We start from the raw sequence: 25,790 nt of genomic DNA, 5'->3' as shown, positions 1-25,790 counted from the left end.
GTGAAGTCAAACTGATCTCAGGTCAGCACCACTGGTTCGCTCTAAAAGAAGAACTGCTTTTAAATTTGTGACAAAGACAGGAGAGATCGACATGCTCAAGTTCAAATGGATTAAAATGCTCTCATTACTGATACTGATACCTCACTTAACAGGTAAGACTGCACATTCATTTATAAATGAGATTTAAATACTAATATTACACAGCAGATGGTTTAATATTCACCAACTGTGACCAGCCAAGTGAAGCATCACTGTGTGTAAAATCACTCACATCAACCAAACATAACAAAAACACTAACATCTGTTTTATTTCTTCAGCAGCAGGTGAAGGCTATGAGCTTGTTGCTAGAGATGGAGCTGAAATCACTTTGCCTTGTGAAACCGTGACGGATGATCTCCTTACCTGTGACAGCATCACCTGGACTTTTAAACATTTGAGACAACGAGGCGAAGCAGAGCTGGTTACTTTAGGACAGATTCTTCATCATTCCAAATCAGACAGACTGAGCATCACACCGAACTGTTTCCTGACTGTAAAGAATGTGACCGCCGAAGATGTTGGTCAGTACGTCTGCAAACAGTTTAACGAACTAGGAGAAGACGACGGTCCAGGTTACAGAGTTGAGCTGTTTGTCGTTACCCGTCAGTATTTACGTCACAAAAAGTGTACAACATAAGGAAACCATCACAGCAGTTATTTGTAATCGTTGTCTCACCGTGTCTTCATCTTTGTCTTTTTCACCAGTGACTGAACAGAGGAGCATTGATACTGTGGCTGTAAAGTGCTCTGTGTCGACACACAGACGGTGTAGAAACACAGTGAGGTGGATGATAAATGGTAAAATCTGGGGTGTGAATGATACATCTGCGAAGATAACTGAGCCTACCTGCTCAGCCTCTGCGCTCTTTCTGATTTATCACAATGTTTACAAGTCAAATTATGAGTTTTTGAGCTGCAGCGTGACAGACGTCAGCGGCAAAGAGCACCTGCTTAGCTTCTATCCCGAAACACCAAGTAAGCAAACAGGTAAGCTGAACCATTTAAAATCACATAATTACAATATTTGAAGAACTGCATTTTTTGACATTATGAAATTTCTTTATTATCAGTTTTCTGATTTTTTTGTTCTTGTGGTCGTGTGAAAAAAAGATTCTTTTATACATAAAGTTTCATGTTGCTTGTATTTTTCTGGTTTGGGCCGCCTGAACAGTGAATGTCAGTGGATTGAATGAACAACTATTTATATAACTGCTTCACAACAGAAGATACACACACATACACACAGTTTGTTAAAGAACAGTAGAGATCACGAGATGAGAACACAGAAACAACAACAACAATCTCCATTATTAGCCACAATTGTATTATTGAGGGTGACAATGTCTATAAATATAACAATCATTTGAAGGTGCAGCCCTACAGTGGAGTTACAACCTGTGCAGGGTGGACCCAGCCTCTTATATTAATACTAATACAATATTTCTGCTGTTTGCAAGAGACCGGTGGAGACTGGTGGAGGTTCATCATCGTCTCTGTGGGTGTAGCAGCACTCATAACAGCTGTTGTGGTTGTGCGCGTATGGACCAGAGGTGAGGGTCTGAATATTACCAAGTGGGTTTGATGAACTTGGGTTTTGCTTGTGGAACCTAAAGCTGAGTCTGTGTCTCGTCTTTTTAGGTAAATCAGCACAGACGGCTGAAAAGACCGTGAGTTCTTAAAATAGATTCACGAAAGATTTATTCTACTCTTTCTTTGTAGACCAAGTTTGGTTTGCTTGATGACCAGTAACAGCAGGGCAGTGGAGTTATATCGATGTGTGAGAATACTGTTTTGTGTTTTGCAGGTGTGTAATAATGAAAATAATGCACTGTGATATTTTCTGCTCTTCTGATGGAGTTTCACTGACCTTCCTGCCTCTGTCAGAGCCACCAATCAGCATCGACCTTTTTAAAAGACACAGCTCCTGCTCTTCCCGGCAGGGAGCGTCACGTAAAGTGCAGCGATCCAGCATCAAATGCAGAAAAGCCTCGATCTTCAGTATGAAACACTGAGTTATAACACATTCATGTTATCTTTTTTATAGTGGCACATGAAGCTGATTTTTATTATCTGCTATATCATCTTAAAGTTTATCAGTGTAGTTATATCATGGCCACATACTGCTGTTACTCTGTTATATTTATCATGAGGCCAGAAGATTAGTTTACCCAGATTTACCCACAGCAGATCACCCAGGAGTTTAGTTTATTTTTATATTTTCCTTTTTTTTCCTTTTTCAGTTGCACAGACGTGATCTTAGTTTAGACCCTGTGTGAAACAGAACTGATTTAATCTGAGTTTAAGCTGCTTTTTTATCATTTGTGTCAGTGTGCTGTTGATCTCAGTACACACACTGTTGTCTTAATTGTACTTAAACAATGTAATTTGTAAATAAATAAATGAACAATAAGAGGAAGTTAATTTTTATTTTTTGCATCTCTGTTATTTCTGGCTGCCTCTTTCCAGTGTCATTTTTCCCCCTTTTTGCCTTCTGATCAACAGGATCCACTTCCTTCATCATCCTCATCTTGTCTTTGCACTCTTTTCCAAACCTGCCATCACCCTGTAGCCAGCTTCTCTGTTTATGACGTATTCTTATGTTCCCAGTGATTTTAGACTTTAATTCTCCCTGTGTTTTTCCCTCACTGTCCTTGCCTTATGTGTGGAGTCTCTTGCATCTTTTTTCCTTAGTGTGTCTGTATCCCTGTGTGGTGTCAAGTTTGTGTTTGGTTCCTTGTCTTCTCACTTCCTGTTTTATTTTGGTGGTCTTGTGTTCTGTGGCCTTGTGTCCTGCTGCTTCCCCTCGTCTCCTTTGTATCTTTCTGTTCACCTGTTCTCCCAGCTGTTTCCACTTCACCGTTATCCCTGTGAGAGCATTGAGTCTTCCTTCCTCATGTGTCATTCATGTTTCCTTATCACCTTACCTTCTAGCTTTCCGTTTCCTTTCATATTTAGTTTCACTATTTATTGTATTCTGGTTTCAGCCTGATAAAGACTCGCTTTAAGTTCATCCCTGCCTGCCGCCTGTGCGTCTGCTCTTGGGTATTCATTCTTCACACTCCACCAAACAACCTGTGCCAGACATCACAGATGAAGTCCTGCTATGGTGTATTTTAGCTTAAAGGGAGGAGCTCTGTGTTTGGGTGAAGATCTGGGGACCTTAGTTTGACTGTCTGCAGTCTTGATGTGTCAGATTTGTGTAACCTACAAATCAGTTTCACCTGCCTATCATCTCAGGACTTTCATTACAGTTTTATTCTGTGGCTTGTAAATTAAGCCTCTACTGAGGGCACTTAAACTCTAAATGAAGGAAAAAATATCCAAAAGAAACACGTTTCATCCTGAGCCACACTAAACTCAAAGGCTGCATTGTGAAACCTCCCACCTCCTCGTCTTTTGGTCCGTACACTGATCCCTGAAACCTCTATGCTTATTATCAGAAATAATGAGAGATCGGTGATGTAGAACAGCAACAGCTCATATAAACATGATTTATTTTTTTAAACCTTTTGTTTCTGTTGGGTTGTGTAATGGAAAAAGACTTGTGGTTGGCTAAAGTTCTCCCATGCTTAATTAAAGTCATATTATTCAGCTCATTTTAATTTCTAACATTAAATGTTGCACTATGCTTTATCCATAAATTGTCCATCGTTATCTCAGTTTCAGGATTTATTGTTGTAACAATCCCTTTTGTCCAGAAGGGGGTGCTGTATATTCATTCTAACCATGTGCCTGGTTTTAGTGCAGACATAAAAGTCTCATGTTGTATCAGTTGCTTCAATTTGATATGCAGTCATTTAAACAAACATCTGTATGTATTTGTTTTTATGTTGCAGGATGAGAGTGTTGCAGGTTTATTTTGCATTCACATTGATGTTCCAGTAGTTTCCACTTTGTGGCAATATTTGATATTAATGGCAACAGTGTGTAAAATCTCACCTTTAGATGTCAGCAGCAGGTTGCAGATTTCAGTCAAATGAATTCTGAAGTGTGTAATCTTTGCTGTTAGCAGCTGTAGGACAAACGTGTTTCAGTCAGCCAAGAAAGATCAGAAACATTAAATGCAGACTGTACTTCATGGCTGACCTGAATATTTCTACTAAACTTTGTTGTAAAAAGACATTTTTGTACACACCAGGGTTATAATAGTTTTGGATTTTACATTATCGTTTAGTTTTAGTTAGTTTTTACTTTTGTTTCTCTAATTCAGTTAGTTTTAATTAGTTTTCAGAGTGGTTTTGCTAGTTTTTATTAGTTTTTATTTTTGGTTTAATGCTTAGTTTTAGTTTAGTTTCGTTAGTTTCAGTATTAGTTTTAGTATTTTCATACTTTGTCAGGTGCAAGATTCAATGCGCAAAAGTGAGTATTGTGTAATAAAAACTCAACAAAAGATATCATAAAGAAATATATTCAACAACCAACAGTTCACAAGACAGCAGCACTACATGCTAAATGTGTAATAATTAGGACACACATGAACATCAACAGGGAGAAACAAAGAAAAACATGAACTCCCAAACTCAATAAATTCTACAATAAACTCCACAATAAAGTTCAGCATCAGTGCAGTAGATTAACAACACCTACATGTGGTGTTTGACAAAAACAAACTCTTTGAAGGAGTCAAAGCTCAAATCCAGCTGCATCCTGATGTTCTCCACCACCCGAAGCTGCTTCTGTTTTGGAGCTAGCTTGGTTAGATGCTGCTGATTAGACTTGCAGGGTCTTTGCAGCCTCTGTACACAACCTACGGAAGTGTCCGACCTCATGTCCGCATTTATGCTTGTGTGTTGTGTGTGTTAATTACCTTGTGGTCGTGTGCTGCGGTGCCAGCTGGGACTTTTTTTGGTCCTCGCTCTTTGTGTTCAGTTTTTTGGCTGCAAACATATTTGTCCCTGTTTTTCCACTTCCTTCATTTCCTCACGTCCATTCCGACAGCAGTCTCCCTCCAGGAATTTGCTGACATTTGTGAGTCCTTATACTGATGCTTTGATTATTATTCCTGATTGTTATTCTCTCACTGATAAAGTAGACGGAAACGCACAAGAACTGAACAGGTTCATCACAGCGTTGCGGCAGCGTGGACCCGCTCTGAACCCGGTCGGTTCAGAGCGACTCTGCCGCTTTCTCGTGCACACGCACACACACAGCTGCCCGACGGCGCTCCCAGCTTAAACTCGGAGAGCGGGAAAATGATCAATCCAAAATAATTTCAGTTAGTTTTAGTTAGTTTTTTAAACTCACAATACAGTTTTAGTTAGTTATCGTTTTTCCTTTTAATTGTAGTTTTTATATTTTTCAGTTAACAACAATGTTTTTTCAATTTCAGTTTTCGTTATTTCGTTCGTTTTCGTTAACTATAATAACCCTGGTACACACTATATTTTAATACTATATTTGAATCAATGTCAGCGATTAGCAGAATGAAAAATGGATATGTCTCTGTTAAATATTTTGAGGTATTTTATCTTTTTACTCTAGAGTCACCTAAAAAAAGTTTTGGCCACCGTTTATTAGTAGTGAATGTTCTGAGATAGCAGACCCGGACCGGATCTGCCCCAGGCTGCTTTGCTGTCTGGGTCGGCTGCCAGTCCACAGTTTACCTAATTCTGGGTGGGAAGTGTATACGTCTCTGGAGGAAGCGGTAAAACTTCGTGAAAGGATTCCAGTACAGATCGATGAGTCAGAGAAGCTCACTTCAGACTGATGACAGCCACACTGAGGGGAGCTGTTGAGGATATGCTGAACTTTTCTGTTGGTAAGTGCTGCTGTTTTTGCTGCTGTTAGCTGCTCTGTTCGTCTGCTCTGTACCTTTAAAATATCTAAAGGAAACACATTTGTTCCTGTGCCGCGCTAGACTCAAAGTAAAGGCTGCAACATCTTTCTTACCTGAAACTGTCCAGATGGAGCAGAAGAGTTGAGCAAGGTTTTACTCTAAAACTGTTCAGCTGGATCAAACTGTGATTTCTAGAGCATTTCTAGAGCAACCAATATAAAAAAAAAAACATGGAGCAACATGTAGGATGTACAACTGATGGTAACTTTCTGCACAGCCCCATGGTGCATCTGTAGAAAAAGAAAAGATCAAAGAAATTATTAAAACCATGACATTCACGCCCATGATGATGAGGGGATATAAACTTGATCAGCAGTGTGTGTCAACATTTTCTTTGTTTGTGATTCTTGTGCAATTTAAAATCCCTTAAATGTGACATCCGTCTGTTTCTCCCACCTGTTGTTTATTCTGCTCATTTGTGGGTAGCAGCTCCAGAGCTCTGCTGCTGTTATGGCCACATTATCAGAAAAATTCATTAAACGTGCTAAATCTCCATAAACAGGTTCAAAAGTGTGCTGTCGATCACCAACATGAATCCTGTTTAATAACAAACACTAGCGAACAAGCAATATGAGCACAAAAATATAATCTGCTGGTACAAAGTATTTAGTTTCATGTATGGTAGTGGACAGGAAGTACACTGTGGCTTCAGTGTACAACACATTATTAAATAAACTGTATATCTACACCCAGCAAACCTCTGTTAAAGTCAATAAGACTGTCAGTTTGTGTTCACTTTTTTCATCTCCATATGTGTAAAAACTGAGGAAACTAATGCGCTCTGCCTGCAGTAAAATAACCACAGCGTGAGTGAGGAGGAGACAGGAAGTAAGCTGGATACTATATTTGTCTTTATTGGGCACGAGTACAGAGACTTTGTGAGTTATGATGGTGGCAGAAAACAAAAGAACGAAGCACAGTGGCTGAATAGAAAATATTTTATATTTGTATATTTCTGATACTTCCTTTCACAGGTAAGGAAACCTATATTTACTACTACTACTACTACTACTACTACTACTACTACTAATAATAATAATAATAATAATGCCTTAGTCTTATATAGCGCAAATGCACCCAAAGCTGTTCTGATATTGCTAAAGATGGTTTAGGAGGTAACATTGGCTCAAATAAAACCTTTTGCTATTTTTCCTTAACATCATGAGTTTAACAGAAGTTTCAAATATACATTTTCAAATATGAATATGAACTAGAGCACTACATACGAGACTAAAAGCTTTATTCTAGTCTGACTTCACTGTCTCTATTTCTTAATGCTTATCAGCAGAAACTGCACAAGATGACAAAATAAGAAGCGCTCCTCACACCAGTGAAGCCAGTTATTGTTTTGTATGTTTGTCTGTTTATTTGTTTATATATACAACCGCAAAATTACCAGTCTAAGTCATACCAAATTTCACAAAAGATGCCCAGTTCATCACCTGATTCAACTTTTGCCATAACTGGGTCAGGGTTAGAGGTCAGAGGTCAAGTTTTTTTCTGAAAATCGTGTGAACGTGACTCAAGAATAGTGTGACCCAGCATGTTAAAATTCACACGATGGTGAATCTACTAAACGTCTCGGACGACTTAGTTCTTAATAATAATGCCAATCACAGATACAGACAGTATTATTATTATGATTTTAGCATTTCTTATTACTGGTTCTTACCTTGCCATTTGGAAGTCACTGAGGCTCATATGCAGCCCATTGAGATCTACTGTATGTGTAACTATGTGTTCTAAAACTTGTGCTTCCAGGGGATTGGTGCCACGACTTTAACACAGGAAACTCCATCAAATGAAAGTTATTTGGAAAATTATGGACAGCAGGACGTATGTGTTACCCCGGAGATTCAGTGTTTGGAGAGTGACATGTTTGTGAGACGGGCAATGTTCAAATCAGCTAGAATGTCTGCTGGGGGCGGGGCTTGTTTCTTGTCAGTTGCCTTGAAATGATGAACTTGTGCATGACGCTGCTGTTTATTTTGGGCACCCACCTCCTTATTAGTCTTGAAAACATGCAGATGGATAATTTTTGTCTGTGTTAGTGATGACCCTGGATTGAAACAATGTGAGATCATCCTGTGTTCATGTAGCTGTTCTCACTGTCCTGTAGTTACTGTTAATAGCTGTCCTATCAATAACTGCAGGCTTCCTTCCTCCTGCCTCGTGCGCTCTGTTCAGTCTGAAGTTTTCTTCCCACAGAGAACCATGCAGCATTATTATCACTTTGACCTTCACATAAATCTACTGATCTTGAAGGCAAGGTCAGAGGTCAAATTTGACATATTTAAAATCTTTATATTGTACTTTTTATATGGCAATAATACACACCACACTAGTAAGAATCATAATTTCTAAATTATAAGTTAGTTTTTTTTTTGGTCAGTATCCAACTCATAAATCATTAAGTAACCTTGAAGACTCCGGTGGATGTAAGCCAAATTTTAATGGCTTGTTAACGTGACCCGACTCTACACGCCTACAAAGTTTGATCACATTTCATTCAAAACTTTTCATCCTATCGTGTTTAGAGTCAGAATGACACACACGCAAACACTGCAAAAACATAAGCTGCTTGATGGAGGTAATTAAGCACTGAACCGTTTCCCATTAATTCTCGGTTGAAAAGTTAAGCTGCAACGGATGTAATATATTTGTGACCACTATGACTCATGTGGCGCTGTTTTCCCTGCTCAGAGCATGCTCACAGCATGTTATTGTTAATGCAACAGTAAAAATAACAATAACATACAGTAATCTGAACTACTTGACAGATTTACAGCATCTAACTTGCTGCATTTACAGATGTCTGAAGCAGATTGATGATAACTTACAGTTGTCACCAAACTGTGGCTGTCTGTGACATTTATGGCACCTGATGTCACGTCCTGGGCCGTTTGCCCAGCGTTTTGTGTTTAGTTTATTTCCTGAGCTTCTCCTCCCAGTATGTTTGTCTTGTGTTTCCTAGTGTTGTGATATGTCTGCGTCTCTGTCCTGAGTCTGTGCCTGTTCCCCGTGTTTAGTCAGTATGTTCCTTGGTTTGTCACTTCCTGTTTATTTTGACAGTCTGGTTTTCCTGTGCTTTGTGTTCAGCTTTGCTTCCCCTGTGTAATTAGTTTCATTTGCCTCACCTGTTGTTCCCTGCTGTTTCCTCTTGCCCTGATTACCCAGTGTGTATTTAAGCCCTCAGTTTCCATGTGTTCCTTGTCGCGTCGTTGACGTTGTGTGTCCGTGTGTTCCTGTGTTCCCTGCGCCTGCCCTTCGTCTCCCTGTGCCTCCCTTCCTAGGTTTTTTGTATTTTTGTGTTTCCCCGGTGGAATAAACGCCCTTTTAAGTTACCTCTGGAGTCCTGCGTTTTTGCCCTTCCTTGCCCGTTTCCTCCCCGGCCATGACAGAACGACGCGACCATAGTAAAGACCCTGCAAGCTCCGGCCGCTACAACGGCACTCGCCTGGCGCTGGGGGGACCAGCTTTTTTGAATGGTCCCCGGCGACGCCGCTCACCGCCCCCGCCTAAACCGCAGGTCTGCCGCGTGGGCGGACTGTTTTTGGCGCCGGCCGCTCCCTCACCTGCCTCTCCGTTCGCTCGCCCCTCTTCCCTCTCACAGACGGAGCAGCAAGGGAGGAGGAGGGTTTCCCGGCAGCTGCGGGAGGAGTTTTTTCCGGCGCCGCGTGGTATAACGCCACGGCTATCCCAGCCGTCTGCACAGGCGAGTCTTCAGCCTGCTTCCGTGGGGTGGAAGTTTGGCTCTCAGCAGCAGAAAGAGCAACTTCAGCCCGTCATGTACTCTGCTGCTTCCTCCCTCTCAGAGGAGAGCAGGAAAATTCTGATCCGAAGAGTGGACCGATTATGCTTGGACTTGTTATCTGACCCGTGTAAGGAGGAACAGGAAGCCATCACCACCAGGCTTCAAGACCTGATTGCCAGTTTCCCTTGGCTGTTGGACTCCTTGCACGGGTTAGTGAAAGACTTTGTAATCACCACCCTTCACCTACAGCCAGCACCACAGACCACTGCTGCAGCCTCTCAGCCACTCCTGTCAGTTCCCTTAGCTTCTTCCCAGTGTTCCCAGTCAGCTGTAGCTCCAGCTCCCCCTCAGTCGCAGTGTTCCCAGTCAGCTGTAGCTCCAGCTCCCCCTCAGTCGCAGTGTTCCCAGTCAGCTGTAGCTCCAGCTCCCCCTCAGTCGCAGTGTTCCCAGTCAGCTGTAGCTCCAGCTCCCCCTCAGTCGCAGTGTTCCCAGTCAGCTGTAGCTCCAGCTCCCCCTCAGTCGCAGTCCCAGACCCCTCAGTTAGCTCCAGCTCCCTCTGCTCACCCTGCTCCAGCTCCCTTAGCTCCAGCTTCCCCTGCACCCGTACCTGTTCCGCGGGTGGGGGCAGCCACGGACGGGCTGACCTCTGCACCCGTACCTGTTCCGCGGGTGGGGGCAGCCACGGACGGGCTGACCTCTGCACCCGTACCTGTTCCGCGGGTGGGGGCAGCCACGGACGGGCTGACCTCTGCACCCGTACCTGTTCCGCGGGTGGGGGCAGCCAGGTCCAAGCCTTCGCATCGGTCTTCTGTGTTAGCTGCAGCAGCAGGGTCTCAGTCAGCCTCAGTCGCTCTCCCTCGCCTTCAGTCAGCTCTAGCTCCAGTCGCTCTCTCTCGCCTTCAGTCAGCTCTAGCTCCAGTCGCTCTCTCTCGCCTTCAGTCAGCTCTAGCTCCAGTCGCTCTCTCTCGCCTTCAGTCAGCTCTAGCTCCAGTCGCTCTCCCTCGGTCCCCAGTGTCAGCTGTTTTAGTGCCCTCTCAGTCAGCTCCCTCTCAGGCCCCAGTGTCAGCTAGCTCTCACCTCTCTGTTTCCACGCAGCCAGATCTCCCTAGCCCTCAGGCTGCTCCCACGCAGCCAGCAGCGCTGTCTCGCACTCAGTCTGCTCCAGCCCCTGTAGCTCTCCCTCGCACTCAGTCTGCTCCAGCCCCTGTAGCTCTCCCTCGCACTCAGTCTGCTCCAGCCCCTGTAGCTCTCCCTCGCACTCAGTCTGCTCCAGCCCCTGTAGCTCTCCCTCGCACTCAGTCTGCTCCAGCCCCGGTAGCTCTCCCTCGCACTCAGTCTGCTCCAGCCCCTGTCGCTCTCCCTCGCACTCAGTCTGCTCCAGCCCCTGTCGCTCTCCCTCGCACTCAGTCTGCCCCAGCCCCTGTCGCTCCCCCTAGCACTCAGTCAGCCCCAGCTCCTGTCGCTCCCTGTCCACTCCACTCTCAGTCAGTTCCAGTAGCTCTTTCTCGGTCCCCAGTGTCAGCTAGCTCCCGGCCTGCTTCCACGCAGCCAGTCGTCTCCCGGCCTGCTTCCACGCAGCCAGTCGTCTCCCGGCCTGCTTCCACGCAGCCAGTCGTCTCCCGGCCTGCTTCCCCGCAGCCAGTCGTCTCCCGGCCTGCTTCCCCGCAGCCAGTCGTCTCCCGGCCTGCTTCCCCGCAGCCAGTCGTCTCCCGGCCTGCTTCCCCGCAGCCAGTCGTCTCCCGGCCTGCTTCCCCGCAGCCAGTCGTCTCCCGGCCTGCTTCCCCGCAGCCAGTCGTCTCCCGGCCTGCTTCCCCGCAGCCAGTCGTCTCCCGGCCTGCTTCCCCGCAGCCAGTCGTCTCCCGGCCTGCTTCCCCGCAGCCAGTCGTCTCCCGGCCTGCTTCCCCGCAGCCAGTCGTCTCCCGGCCTGCTTCCCCGCAGCCAGTCGTCTCCGGGCCTGCTTCCCCGCAGCCAGTCGTCTCCGGGCCTGCTTCCCCGCAGCCAGTCGTCTCCGGGCCTGCTTCCACGCAGCCAGTCGTCTCCGGGCCTGCTTCCACGCAGCCAGTCGTCTCCGGGCCTGCTTCCACGCAGCCAGTCGTCTCCGGGCCTGCTTCCACGCAGCCAGTCGTCTCCCGGCCTGCTTCCACGCAGCCAGTCGTCTCCCGGCCTGCTTCCACGCAGCCAGTCGTCTCCCGGCCTGCTTCCCCGCAGCCAGTCGTCTCCCGGCCTGCTTCCCCGCAGCCAGTCGTCTCCCGGCCTGCTTCCCCGCAGCCAGTCGTCTCCCGGCCTGCTTCCACGCAGCCAGTCGTCTCCCGGCCTGCTTCCACGCAGCCAGTCGTCTCCCGGCCTGCTTCCACGCAGCCAGTCGTCTCCCGGCCTGCTTCCACGCAGCCAGTCGTCTCCCGGCCTGCTTCCACGCAGCCAGTCGTCTCCCGGCCTGCTTCCACGCAGTCCCCTGCACCTCGGCTATTCCTCGAGCAGCCCCTGCTGCTCAATAAAGCAGCAGTGTGCCCTGTTCCGCGGTCCCAGCCTACGCATCCGGTGCCTCACTATGTAGGCCCCGTTCAGCCCATGGGCTCAGCTCACTCCAAGCCGATGGGGGTCTCCGCTCATTCCGAGCCGATGGGGGTCTCCGCTCAGTCCGAGCGCTCCGCGCCAGAGGGCCCCGCTCAGTCCGAGCCGGTGGGGGTCTCCGCTCAGTCCGAGCGCTCCGCGCCAGAGGGTCCCGCTCAGTCCGAGCCGATGGGGGTCTCCGCTCAGTCCGAGCCGATGGGGGTCTCCGCTCAGTCCGAGCCAGGGGGTCCCGCTCAGTCCGAGCGCTCCGCGCCAGAGGGTCCCGCTCAGGCCGAGCGCTCCGCGCCAGAGGGTCCCGCTCAGTCCGAGCCGATGGGGGTCTCCGCTCAGTCCGAGCGCTCCGCGCCAGAGGGTCCCGCTCAGTCCGACCCGATGGGGGTCTCCGCTCAGTCCAAGCGCTCCGCGCCAGAGGGTCCCGCTCAGTCCGAGCCGATGGGGGTCTCCGCTCCGTCCGAGCGCTCCACGTCACCCGAGGGTTCCCCACCAGAGCCCGGGGTCGCCCTTCTCCGCCGCCGCATGCCCCGCGGTCGGCCTCCAGTGACTCCTCCTCGTCGTCGCCGCCGCCGCTGGGAGCGCAGTCGGCCTCCAGTGACTCCCCCTCGTCGTCGCCGCCGCCGCTGGGAGCGCGGTCGGCCTCCAGTGACTCCCCCTCGTCGTCGCCGCCGCCGCTGGGAGCGCGGTCGGCCTCCAGTGACTCCCCCTCGTCGTCGCCGCCGCCGCTGGGAGCGCGGTCGGCCTCCAGTGATTCCTTCTCGTCCTCGTCGCCGCCGCCGCTGGGAGCGCGGTCGGCCTCCCTCGTTGGGATTTTGCTTTGTGGCCCCTTGGCCTCTGCGGCCTCCTGAACTGTGTGTTTTTTGTTTTTGGATTTCCCACTGACTCCCCTGAACTGTGGACTGTTTTTTCCCCGGCTGTTTTTTGTTTTGTCATAGCTCCTGGACTGTTCCTTGTTTGGACCCCCTGTTTTGGACATTGGAGCTCTCCGGCCTTGTGCCGTCGCTTTTTGTTTCATCCGGTTGTTTTTTTGCTTCTCGTCCCCGTGTTTTGTTCTTGTTTGGACTGTGTTGCCTCTGCTCTGCCTCATTTTGATGCCCCCTGTTGGACTGTCTCCGGCCTTGTGCCGTCGCCTTTTGTTCTGGTCCTGTGTTTTTGTTTTCTTCCTGTACGGGTTTGATTTGTTTTGTTCACGCCCTGTGATTTCTGTTTTGCTCCCTGTCTTTGTTTTTGTTACAGGTAAGAATACATCTAACATGTAGGAGATTTGTTTTATTCAAACTGACTTTATTATGAAATCTTTATGTAACACAGACAGCTGTCCTTTTGTTTGAGCAATATAGACTAAGTTTGGTACACTCTTAACAATAAAAAACATATAAATGCAAACTCTTTTATGCACAACTATGTAAATTATCTGCACTCTGACATGAAATGGAAACATTTTTTGCTTCTTTGTCTTCTTTCTCAGGAGCTCTAAGTGGAGAACTTTGGCTTTTCTTTACTGTCAGAGACGGAGATGAAGCCACTTTGCCTTGTGAAAATGTCATCAAGAATCAGCACAGCTGTGACGCTACCACCTGGTTCTTCAGTGACTCACAAAGCACACAAACAGTAGAGCTTGCTGATCTTGGAAAGATCAGAGAAACAGCCAAATCAAACAGACTGAGTGTTACAGCAGACTGCTCACTGATTATAAAGAAGGTCACAGTTGAGGATGTTGGTCGTTACACCTGCAGACAGTTTAGGAGGGAATCAGAGACACAGGAAGGTCAGGATGCTGTGGTTCTTCTGTCTGTTGTCATCAGTGAGTATTTACACCACAATATTTTTGTTAGAATAACAAACTGACACATTATATTTAGAAAAATAAACTTCTTCTTTCTTTGTCTTTCACTTGAAATTCATCTTCACAGTGACTGAACAGAAGAACACTGATCAGGTGACTTTAAGCTGCTCTGTGAGGACATATGAACGCTGTAAACACAGAGTGAAGTGGATCCATAACAGTGAAGATCTGAATACACCTTACTCAAATTTACAAACATCACAGTCTCGCTGCTCTGCTACTGTGACCTTTCTGAACCTTGCATACACTCACATATCAAGTTATGACTTTAAGTGTATTGTTACGACAGAAGATAACAAAGTGCAGCTTTTTTCCTTCAGCCCTCGTTCATCAGGTAAGAAATCAGGAGAGAGTCTGAGGAACTTTTTAAATAAATTCATGTTAATCTGAATAATTGCTAATTTTATTAATCTGAAGCTTAATAAAGCTAACTGACTGAACTTACAGCTTGTTAATAAAAGGTTCACTGAATTGTGTTCTTTGGTTCAGGTGAAGAAACAAACACAGCAACAACAATTAAAATAGACACAATAACTAAAAATACAACAAAAGAGCTGGAAATCATAAACGTGTCAACAAAATTACCAGGTAATGCCAAGAATTTAGTTTTGTATATTTTATTGATCTGAAGCTTTAATCAACTGTTAGAGAACATATGTTTTTTTTTATGAAGGATCCTCTGCATGTTCTTCTTTTTCAGGTGAAGAAACAAATAGGGCAACAATTAAACTGGAAATAATGATGGAAAAAAGCATAAAAGTAGATCTGACAGCAAAAGAGTTGGAGATCACGGATGGTTCGAGAAAATTACCAGGTAATAACAGTATTCTGTATCTTTTTTCTTTTTTTTAATGATTGGCAGAAAAGATTTTCATGGGTGCAACCCACATATTTAACTCTGCTGCTCAAACCACAAATATGTTTTCCTTATAAATGTGGCTCCATCTAAGAGGAAATAATCAGGTTTTCCAACAGGATAAGAATTGTTACAACAACAAAACAACCAAACACAAATTTCCTTATTTTTTCTATATGAATAATTTATGTGATAACTTCTCAAATGCTGCCTTCCATTTTTATGCAGATGACACAATTATTTATTGTTCATCTCCTTCATTAGTACAAACCCTTGAATTCTTGCAGGCTGCCTTTGACGTTGTCCAGTCCCATTTAACAAAACTTAAATTGGTGTTAAATGTCCACAAAATTCCTGCTGTTCTCAAGTGGCAAAGAATTGCTGTCCAATCTTCCCAAAATTAAAACAATTCAAGGGGCTAGTCAAATCTTTTAAGTATTTAGGTATCATTATAGATGATGATTTATAATGTAAACCCCACATCAGAAAGCTTGTGTCCAAACTGAAACTTAAAAAGCTTCTTTTATAGGAATAAATCCTGTTTCTATCTTAAAGTGAGGAAATACTTGATTTCCACAACTTTTTACCTTTATTGGATTTTGGTGATTTGAGTACCTAAAGAATTTGGATACTGTTTATCATTGTGCTTTACGATTTACTGTGGGCTGTGGAAATCGTGTTCACCACTGTTCTTTGTATGCTGCTGCTGGATGGCCATCTCTGTATATCCACAGACTTTCTCACTAGTTAGTTTTAGTCTATAAATGTTTATTACATAAACTTCACTCTCAAAATAAAATACAAACGCATGTCCCCAGAGTAAGAATAGAATTAGGGAAAAAGGCTTTTAAATATGCTGCTCCTGTTTCCTGGAACAATCTACAAAAGGAGCGGAAATTGTCAGAACTGGTTACGATGGGGGAGTTTAGGACCATTTTGAGGGAATGTGAAAATGGGTCTTTTGGTAAATGTAACTGCTTTTAACTGCTTTAATTTGCATATATGAGTTTATCTTGTTAGATTGTGATATGTTTTATCTCTTGGAAAAGAGATATGTAATCTCAGTGAGACTTTTTACCTGGTTAAATAAAGGATGCAAAAAAAAAAGAAACTTTCCATGTTTTCATTCTCCTCCCAGGCTGGTGCTGGTACAGACTCAGCGTTGTGTCTGTGGGTTTAGCAGCACTTATAACAGCTGCTGTGGTCGTCAACATCTGGATACGAGCTGGTGAGAATATTCACATGTGAACACGACAGCTTCATAAAGCTGGACTCTGTTAAAGCTGAAGTTGATTCTTAGTTGATCTTTTTAGGGAAGAAAAAGCAGCGACGGATGAAAACACGGTGAGTTTGTTAGAATAAAACAGAAATTTTTTTTTGTTTGTTGTTTTTTCTTCGTTTACACAACAATAAAGCACGACACATTACAGATACATCAAGATAAGACAGACAATAAATACACAATCAAACTGAATTTGGATGAAATGCTGTTTGTTAATTTAACAAAAGTGATGAATCAAACTTTGCCAATAAAAACAAACCTGTCACCTCATACACAAATCATGATTAAAGTGCACCTCCTTATGAAGAGGTGGAACTCATCAGGATAAAAATAACGATTCGTGACAAATCTGAGAGTCGAGTTTTAAGTTTGAGTTTGGGAGTAACGTGTGAATCAGTCAGCAGGTAAAAAGTTCAGTTCTGTAAACTGACTTTGATCCTGGAGCATAAAATATACAAACCATTAAAATAAAGCTGCACACAGTTCCTGCACATTAGTGTTTATTTTCATGCTGAACTGTAAAATGTAATCATTCACATTCGTTTGTGTTTGTTTTGCTGCTTTGGACAGATCTGTGCTCCAAATGAGTGTAATGTAACGTCAGGGGGATCTTTATGTGTCCATTTATTAGTCTGATTGCAGAGAAGTTACAACTTTATTATTAATGTGATAATCTCAGGAAGTTCATGAAGCTGTATCTTACAGGTGTGTAGATGATGATGGAGCAGGGAACTCTGGAAATGTCCGATCTTCTGCTGAACTTTGACCCTCCTGCTTCTGTCACATCTCACTGATCAGCTCATCAGCATGCTGTATGTTTGCATGAGGAGCAGAGCCTTTAATAAAGAGACAGTTTGGACAACAATCCTGAAACATTGATCCTGCTCATATTCAGGAGACCACAGTGACTTTGTGCCTGCAGCAGCTGTAAAAAGCTGCTTGTTTGGGCTTTTTTTTTTTTTTTTTGGAGGTGACCTTTATTGTTAATTAGTTGATGCCAGGCTATTCCTACAGGGGGGGCTGATTCAAGTCAGTTTATGAGGACATTTAAAACCAACACATGCAGGTTAAAGTGCTGTACAGCTAAAGGAAGAAAAACTACAGAAAACCGAAGAAAACAGGACTCAGTCTGGTTTAGATGCCGAGGAATAAAAAGGAGGTTTTGAAGATGACCTCAATCTGTTTCTCAGTACAACAACAAACATCTGATCAGGTGACCTCAGTGATGTTTTGGGAGTGTGCATACTCACCAATCAGAAATCATCAGCACATAAAGTATTTTAATAAAACGTAACATATGTCACATAAAGTAGTGCACAGCAGTGAGCCCTGTGGAACCCCACAGGTAACCCACAGCTTTATTTATTCATACAGACTAATATCAACTATTTAACCATGAGTCCCTCTGATACCATCTGCAGTTTCAAATGCCTTTTAAAATTAAATATTCACCTCTACAATGATGAGAGGGCACACAGAGAGAAATGAGGCTCAAAATAATGTTTTAAATGTATAAAATATGACCTATAAATGTAAACTCATTTACACAAGTGTAGCGATTTATGTGTAGCTATTTTGTAAAGGCGTGCATCACCACCTGAATAAACATGAGTAATTTACAGAGATTTTACACTTTACCACATGTGATAAATGTAACAGAACATTTCCTGTGGATACAAATGTGTACAAATATTTGTGAGATTTCATTCACTTACAGATTGGTGAATTATGTGTGCACATAATGATGATGCATTGTTGGTATTGATACAATCTGCGTGAGTACCTATTCCCATTTTTTTAGCATTGATTAGTATCTAGTTTTATTGTTTTTACAACTCTGAAATACTGTACGTGCTCTGTTCAAGTGCTGCTGGAAAACTTGAACCTCTGGACTTTCTGTGCATACAGTACATGTATATTTCCTACGAAGAGCACCGTTCTAGACTCAGTTTGAGCCCTCAAGTCTCACTCACCCAATCACATACATTCATACAGTGTTTATCTGTATCTAAGCATTTTTATCTATTCACACACACATAGTCATGCTATTGCCTATAAATGCAAATCCATGGTTCAGATAAGCTACTGTGAGGGGTTGTTCTTGTTAAGTGGAAACAGTCAGTCCAAAGAATAGTGCTCATGCCGCAGTGAGACAATAACTTCTGTCCACAGAGGGTGATGGATGCACAAAGGCTGAGCAGAGGACTCAACGGTTGATCTTTGGATCAAAGCAACAATCAAGCAGAAGCTTAAGGTAAGTCAGAGAGACTCTGCAGTGAACTGAGTTGCTGTGTTAGAGGAGAAGAACCTGGAGCAGTGGAGGCGCCACCGCTTTCTGTGCCACTCTGGAATAAACCTTTGATGGTTTTCAGCCATCCCTCTGTAAAAGAAAAACACAGCAGAGTTAGATCAGAGTATCACTTCCTTTATTTCCTTCATAATAAGAGCATGTGAGGTCAGAAGCCTTTACAGATAATTCAGTCCTTCACTGAAATGTGACTGTAGATGTTTCTGATGAACATGAAGACGTTCAGTCTGTTCTAACAGAAAGCTGCTTTGACACACAGCAGGTCATCACACCTGAGGCGTCTAATACTGACCTTTGACTAAGAGCACCACTACTTTTTTTTCCAGAACCTTTTCATCCTTGTAGACGGTGCAGATGTAAACACCTCCATCATCAAAGCAAAGGTTTCTCAGAGTCAGGTTGGCGACTCCTGTAGCCCACGGGTCCTTCTTCATCGATGAGCGGCGTCGGAAAAATTTGTCTTTTTTCTGATGCTGAGCGTGACCCCGCTCATATACGATGACCTTCACTTCTTTGTCTTGGATACGTGTCCACTCCACTCTGACGTCCTTACGCCTGCATTTTTTTGATTCAAAGGGCAGAACAACAGAATCTGCCCCCTCTGTCACTTTCACTATTTTGACCTGGAAGCCTGAGAGAACAGAGAAGAACATCAACTGAGCCAAACAGCAGCTGTAAATCACATTAAAAACATTTATTTATATAATCTGGATAACTGCAGACTGTGTGCTTTAGTGGAGATCACACATCACTTAATGCACAAAAGATCCCTGGGTCAAGACTGTCACAACCCTGAGCAAGATAAGCAGACACACACACAGACACACACCTTCAGTTTTCTTCATCCTTTTATATACAAGACCCAGGAAGACACCAGCAGCAATAACAAGGAAAACCAGGGAAACTAGGACAGCTGCAAGAACTTTGGGCCAGCGTGGAGGAGGTCCTGTTAAAAACACAAACAACATGAACATCTACTACAGCTGTTTCATTTGTTCTGGCAGTATTTTAGACTTATTAACGTTTTGACTGTTTTAAAAAAAAATGATTTCTCAGTTTGAACGGGGAAATGTGGCATCCTGCAGGGTTCCACTTTGGGATCTATTTAGTTTTTTCATAAGTGGCTGATAAAATCTCTGACTGGCTGCTCTTTATGATTTGCTGGACTAACTTGGTCACTGTTTAGATCATAAGTTCTTGAAAGAGTAGTTGTAAAACAGCTAACTGATCATCATTCAGTCAGGTTTCAGAATTCATCACAGTACAGAAACAGCATTAGTGAAGGTTACAAATGATCTTCTTACAGCCTCTGACAGTGGACTCATCTCTGTGCTTGTCCTGTTGGACCTCAGTGCAGCTTTTGATACTGTTGACCACAACATTTTATGGGACGTCTTCTTCAGACACTGAGGTTAATTATGGAGTTCCACAGGGCATTACTTTGGCCTCCAGTAACACTGTGAGAAACCTTGGAGTCATTTTTGATCAGGATATGTCCTTCAATGTACATATTAAGCAAATATGTAGGACTGCTGTTTTGCATTTGTGCAATATTTCTAAAATTAGAAACATCCTTTCTGAAAAGCTAATTCATGCATTTATTACTTCTAGACTGGACTATTGTAATTTGTTATTATCAGGCTGTCCTAAAAGCTCCCTGAAAAGCCTTCAGCTGATCCAAAATGCTGCAGCTAGAGTACTGACAGGGACTAGAAAGAGAGAGCAGATTTCTCCCATATTGGCTTCTCTTCATTGGCTCCCTGTTAACTCTAGAATAGAATTTAAAATCCTTCTCCTCACCTACAAGGTCTTGAATAATCAGGCCCCATCTTATCTCAAAGACCTCATAGTACCATATCACCCCAAAAGAGCACTTTGCTCTCAGACTGCTGGCTTACTTGTGGTTCCTAGGATACTTAAGAGTAGAATGGGAGGCAGAGCCTTCAGCTTTCAGGCCCCTCTTCTGTGGAACCAGCTCCCAGCTTGGATTCAGGAGACAGACACCCTCTCTATTTTTAAGATTAGGCTTAAAACTTTCCTTTATGATCAACTTATAGTTAGGGCTGGATCAGGTGACCCTGAACCCTCCCTTAGTTATGATGCAATAGGCCTAGGCTGCTGGGGGGGTTCACATAAGCTAAAGCAGCTTCTTGGGAGTTCCCCCCTTTTTACAAATCTTACAGGCGTGGTGTTGTGCACATGAATCTGTCTTAAAGGTTCTGTAGGATTTTTGTAAATTGTAAAATTGTAACTCAATAATGCACTGTTTCTATTTATTCACTTTTCTACTCTGTTTATACTTCACTCTGCATGTAATCATTAGTTATTATTAATCTCTGGCTCTCTTCCACAGTATCTCTTTTTTTCTCTCCCCTCAGCCCAACCGGTCACAGCAGATGACCCCCCCCCCCCCCCCCCCCCCCCCCCCTGAGCCTGGTTCTGATGGAGGTTTCTTCCTGTTAAAGGGAGTTTTTCCTTCCCACTGTCACCAAGTGCTGCTCATAGGGGGTCGTTTTGACGGTTGGGTTTTCTCTGTATTATTGTAGGGTCATTACAATACAAAGCACCTTGAGGCGACTGTTGTGATTTGGCGCTATATAAATAAAATTGAATTGAATCGAATTGGATTGGATTAAATGATATCTAATGGAGTCTGATAGATTATTAATAAAATATTGACCTTAAATTAGTCACTCTGAGTTTTAACTGTAAGTTTATTGTGAAAAAATTCCATCATGAGAAACAATTTTTTTTTCTGTGATAGAGACGGGGGTTATAATTCAGTGGGTTATCTTATCTTATTAAAAGTTAAACATGTCATGTTACATATCTTTTCTGGAAGGGACCTTCAATAATCCATGCAGCTGGTTGAAAATATAAAGATGTTGGTCAAATTATTAGTGTGATTTTTCTCTCTGATGGGAAAAGAGGTTTTTGTAGCCTGACCTTTGACCTTCAGTTGTACTTCAGTTGTGGTCCTGTCCTCTCCGAAGCTGCGGGTGGTGCAGGTGTAGGTTCCGCTGTCAGAGATTGTAGGGTTTCTCAAAAAGAGGCTCAGGTCTCCGGTCTGCAGGGCTTCCTTCTGGACTGATGTTCTGTTGGTGTAACGAGGGTTCTGGTTTCTAAGGTCACTGTGTTCCTCGATGAGAGTGTGAACAATTGCAGGATTCAGATCATCACGTCTCCAAACAACGACATCATCTTTAGATAAAGGAGCAGGACGCTGACAGGGCAGCAGGACAGACTCCTCCTCCTCCTCATATACAACCACCTCCACCCCTGAGGCATTCTGGGAAACTGAGGACACAGAGAGATGTTCAGTCAGGCTCTGTTCCACAGTAAGCACAACTGTGTGATGTAGTGAGATAACTGAAGGCAACAAAAAAGAACAGGAAAGAAAAGAACTGGGGTTCAGTTATCATTTTTTTTTCTCTCTTTTTCATTCTTGCTCTTTTCTTCCTGCCTGTCCGACCTGGCAACATCATTTTACACATGCTCTTACAGCAAGCAGGAGAGACAGGGAGGGCAGGAGAGAGCTGGAATGCGACCGTCCCCATCAGAGAGCAGGAGGAACTTTAAAAAAAAGATTATTTTGAAGAGGGGGGGAAAAAAACATCATATCGAGAGTCTGGCTGCATGGCAGCAGATTCCAGCAGCTGGGCCCAGAGCTGCTCTGAGCTGGGTGGGTGAACTTCCTTAGGACTAATATGCTGCTCTCATTTCCTGTGGATAAGGAAAAGTGGAAAGAAAAAGAAAAGCAGTTCTCACTTCTGGTTCCATGAACAAAGATCTGTAATGAACAGTGTCTAACTGTGTGCTTCTAAAGCAAACAGCTATTACAATATTGTAAATGTTTCAGTGCTGTAAACGCTACAGTCACAGAGGTTTGCATGTGAAGAGGACGATGGAGGAAAGAGATAAAATTATTCTAACTTCATCATGTCCACAAAGTGCTGTCTCTGTCCTTCACTGATGGCAGACTGGTTATAAAGACATTTTAAATAATTAAACTAATATCCAACCATGACTTGAATCTTTAAAGTGCTCTGGTGTGCTTTAAATAGTCTGTGGATGAGGAATGCGGCGTGTAACAATGCACCCGGCACAACTGGTTTACCTTCTGACTCACAGCACAGTCCATCTGTCACTGCAGCAGTAAAAGCACAGGTCTAACAGTTTGACTTTGTGATGTCCTCTCTGCCCTCTCTGTACGCACAACTTCACTGCACACTTCTGAACTCCAAACAAATATTTCAGAGGCTGCTTACATATATCCCTCCCCCTCTCCTGTGAAACACTCAGACATGAGCATGCGGAGAGGAGTAGGAGGAGGGGGGGCAGTGTTACTTCCGTTTAAACAGCTGATAAACTTTTTGCAACAAACATAATAAAATAAGAGACAGCTGATCTTACTGTGAGCGAGGATCACGAACACCAGGATAATCTTCATCTTCAGCTGCAAACGCACTGAGAACAAACTTAATCCGATGGCTCCGCTGGCTTTTTCACTTTCAATTTCTGACCGGAAGTTATAGATTTTTCAAAATAAAATGCTAAAAACATTACTTTATATATAATGTTTTCAGCATTTTAATAGCCTTTGAAGTGCTGCGTAATTATATTTGATTTGCTGTTATCTGCATGTGTGGGCAGGGATGGTGATAATTTTGTTATACATTTACACACATACAGCGACACTGAAGAAAAAACCTTGATGTGAATGCGGGTTATTTTCAGTGCTCAGGAGTAGATGAATAGGTGCTTTTATTCTGTCAGTTCCACTCACACTGAAAACAGGGTGATAGTGATGCTCATTACAAACATTATTCTGTATTCATGCTGCGCTCCACAACACTTTGGCCTGCTGACAGGAGCCCACGGCAGCAGTTTAGGACGGCTGAGCTGAATGTACTGTAAATAGCTTTTCCTTCATTATCAATCATGCCTTTCTCTTATAGCATCTATGACTGCAGTGTTGTTACTCAGAGGTCATCTCAGCGAAGGACTGCATCTCTACTTTATTTGCGACTAATCCGTCGACGTGGAAGTAGTTTTTATTTTTTATTAGTTTATATGGGTGCAGGAATGGGTTAATATATGTTAACAATATATAAGAACACTTATGGAGTGAGCATGTGTGTGTCATACTGTGGCGATCTGCCATTCATCAATGTTTTTTTTTCTTTAAAATATATTTTTCAGCCCATTCCCACCTCAAAAATTCTTGTCAACCAATTAGATTCCCTCCTTTCAAAAACAGTGTTCCAAACAGGGAAGATGGCACCTGGTGGCTGGGAAGTGGCAGATTATATCTCCCCATGCTCTCAGTACATCAGTTAGCAAATAGTGCCTATCCTTAGCTTCACGGGCAGTCTTCAGCTGTTACTCTATATCAGGGACTATTTTTTTGGTTGACCTAATTTTTTTATATTATTTTTTTGCTGCTTATGTGCTCGACTTTCTTTGAGAGGGACAGTAGTGCAAGTTTGGGCTCGTTCTTTAATACACAGTCTTGTGCTGACAAGTGTATTGTGTGTGATTTCCCTTCAGGAATTTTGCTTGAGATAATTCATAGAGCTGGTTGGAGATATCAGGAGTTAGTGAATTCCTGAATCCAGGTGGAGGATTGGCCCGGTAACCAGGTTTCAGGTCATTCATGGCTAATTGGCTGCAATACATACATTAGCACAACTCCTTCCTTTAGACATACCAGGGACCAGAAGCAGGTTTTTATCATATAAACAGGTGACAAATTAAAGAGAAAAATGAGTCACTAATGTGTCTGTGCAACACGCAGTTCTACAGCAGCTGTAGTGTTTTGTGGGAGTGATTCTACACATCACTGAAACTCGAGCAAAGGGACCAACAACATTGTTTTCACTTATTTGGTGTTTTGATGATGGTGGTAGAGAGCACCATCAGATATCCACCAGAGGACTGTGAAGACCACAGTGTATGATTCACATCATTTTTATACTCAAACTATTCAGTGACCCCTCAGATCACCCCAACAGGATAGAAAGGTTTCATCACAGAATGAAGGTGATCCCTCATAAGATAAGATGGCTTTTATTAGTCCCACAGTTGGGAAATTCATTATTACTGCAGCAGAGTGGACAGAGCAGGAATAAATAGATGCAGCATAACCTAACAACAATCTCTGCTGTTGTCGGCCTCCAGCCATGCCAGCTCAGGGCCTTCGTCACTGGCCCCCAGCCAGCCTGTAAAAGGTCGGCCTCCTGAACTGTTTCATCTCCATAACTGGCCTCTCGGCCAGCTGCCACAGCTATTTCATCCCCACTTCTGACCTCCACTTTGCCTTGAGGCCTGTTTGACCACCTGAACAGCTCCACTGCTCTACTCCTTGGCTGAGTAGGGGGGGGGGTTTCTCCCATTGAACTCTCCTGCTCCCTGCAAACCCACTCTCCTCTTAACAGATGGAGTATAACAACATTAGGTAGCACATAGAAAATGTGCTCTACTGAGTGCCCTTCTGGTCTGAAGAAGGCGATGATATAAAGGTTGCCAGCAGAATGTTGTTGTCACAATTACTGGGGCTTCTACACACTAAATGGGTGCTGCAGTCTGTTATCAGAGCCTTTATATAATTAAATATCTAAAAAGGTGGCTTTGTATAATCAGCCAAGACACTGCACTTATTGTGAGAAAGATGTGACCTAGGATATTCACATTTTTAATAGATGCATCTACTAAAAAGGTCAGAAGTCAAGTTTTCTGAAACTCTTATGACCTCGACAACTCAGGAACAATGTCACCTAGAATGTTCAGATGGATAAAATAGCCGCATCTACTAAAATTCTCAGACGAGCTAGTTCTTACATAACAATGCCAATCACAGAAAGTCACAAAAAGTATTCTCAGTGGTTTATTATGGCATTCCTTATTCCTGGTTCTTATTTAGTCATTTACTTTGGATTGATATGGTGAATAAAGTCACAGAGGTTCATATGCACCCTATTAAGGTCCTCTGAGACCTGGTAATTATGTGTCCTAGGACTTGTACTTCCAGGGGATTCATGCCACCTTAAGATTCTGCTGCGTGGAGGCTGAGGGGGCAGCACTGGCGGCTGACAATATTTTTCACATTTGTTTCATTCTTAGAATGAAACCTATTTTTATCATGTTTAATGGTATCAGAGACAGCTGCCACATGTGTGTCTGTTTTCTGGTTGGCTACAAAAGAGAGGACTAATCCTTTCAGTGATTCGTGGTTAACAGCTTTGGTAAACTCCACTGAGTGTTACACCTGAGTGTTTATTCTGAGTGTTGTCCTGCATTGTGC

The 25,790-nt window shown here is 43.7% G+C and overlaps 2 protein-coding genes and 1 long non-coding RNA gene across 5 annotated transcripts; 2 read left to right on the top strand and 1 right to left on the bottom strand.

The window, feature by feature from the left end:
- Positions 1-1,521: 1,521 nt before the first annotated feature.
- On the top strand, positions 1,522-2,020 carry LOC115774510 (uncharacterized). Its single transcript, XR_004019198.1, has 3 exons — positions 1,522-1,590; positions 1,679-1,707; positions 1,845-2,020. It is a non-coding gene; the product is annotated as an uncharacterized LOC115774510 (long non-coding RNA).
- A 4,758-nt stretch (positions 2,021-6,778) lies between these two features.
- Positions 6,779-18,414, top strand: LOC115774508 (uncharacterized). 3 transcript variants are annotated; one of them, XM_030721843.1, is made up of 8 exons: positions 6,779-6,850; positions 13,664-13,999; positions 14,109-14,375; positions 14,531-14,629; positions 14,742-14,855; positions 16,036-16,125; positions 16,211-16,241; positions 18,352-18,414. In XM_030721843.1, coding segments are annotated over exons 2-8 (609 nt in total). In that variant the 5' UTR covers positions 6,779-6,850; positions 13,664-13,998; the 3' UTR covers positions 18,359-18,414. The 3 variants fall into 3 exon arrangements, with proteins under 3 accessions (XP_030577703.1, XP_030577701.1, XP_030577702.1); XM_030721841.1 differs by lacking the exon at positions 18,352-18,414 and adding an exon at positions 16,885-17,517; XM_030721842.1 differs by lacking the exon at positions 18,352-18,414 and adding an exon at positions 16,885-17,517 and having other exon boundaries at positions 16,198-16,241.
- On the bottom strand, positions 17,767-23,009 carry LOC115774506 (uncharacterized). The gene is made up of 5 exons (XM_030721837.1): positions 22,901-23,009; positions 21,434-21,784; positions 19,317-19,433; positions 18,780-19,118; positions 17,767-18,559 (listed from the first exon to the last, which is right to left on the bottom strand). Exons 1-5 carry the CDS (start codon positions 22,935-22,937, stop codon positions 18,429-18,431), a joined length of 975 nt encoding a protein of 324 aa, XP_030577697.1. The 5' UTR covers positions 22,938-23,009; the 3' UTR covers positions 17,767-18,428.
- Between the last annotated feature and the right edge of the window lie 2,781 nt (positions 23,010-25,790).

This window comes from Archocentrus centrarchus, chromosome 24 (genome assembly GCF_007364275.1).
Source record: "Archocentrus centrarchus isolate MPI-CPG fArcCen1 chromosome 24, fArcCen1, whole genome shotgun sequence".
Taxonomy (NCBI): Eukaryota; Metazoa; Chordata; class Actinopteri; order Cichliformes; family Cichlidae; genus Archocentrus; species Archocentrus centrarchus.
This window is presented reverse-complemented; position numbering and strand designations above follow the sequence as displayed.

Excerpts from the sequence above, each read along its gene's own strand:
- LOC115774508 (XM_030721841.1), top strand. Across the intron at positions 16,126-16,210 it reads CAACATCTGGATACGAGCTG|GGAAGAAAAAGCAGCGACGG; the intron begins GTGAGAATATTC and ends TGATCTTTTTAG. Across the intron at positions 16,242-16,884 it reads CAGCGACGGATGAAAACACG|GTGTGTAGATGATGATGGAG; the intron begins GTGAGTTTGTTA and ends TGTATCTTACAG.
- LOC115774506 (XM_030721837.1), bottom strand. The coding sequence starts at position 22,937 with ATGAAGATTATCCTGGTGTTCGTGATCCTCGCTCACA. Across the intron at positions 19,434-21,433 it reads AGTACAACTGAAGGTCAAAG|GACCTCCTCCACGCTGGCCC; the intron begins GTCAGGCTACAA and ends TGTTTTTAACAG. Across the intron at positions 18,560-18,779 it reads AGTGGTGCTCTTAGTCAAAG|AGGGATGGCTGAAAACCATC; the intron begins GTCAGTATTAGA and ends TTTCTTTTACAG.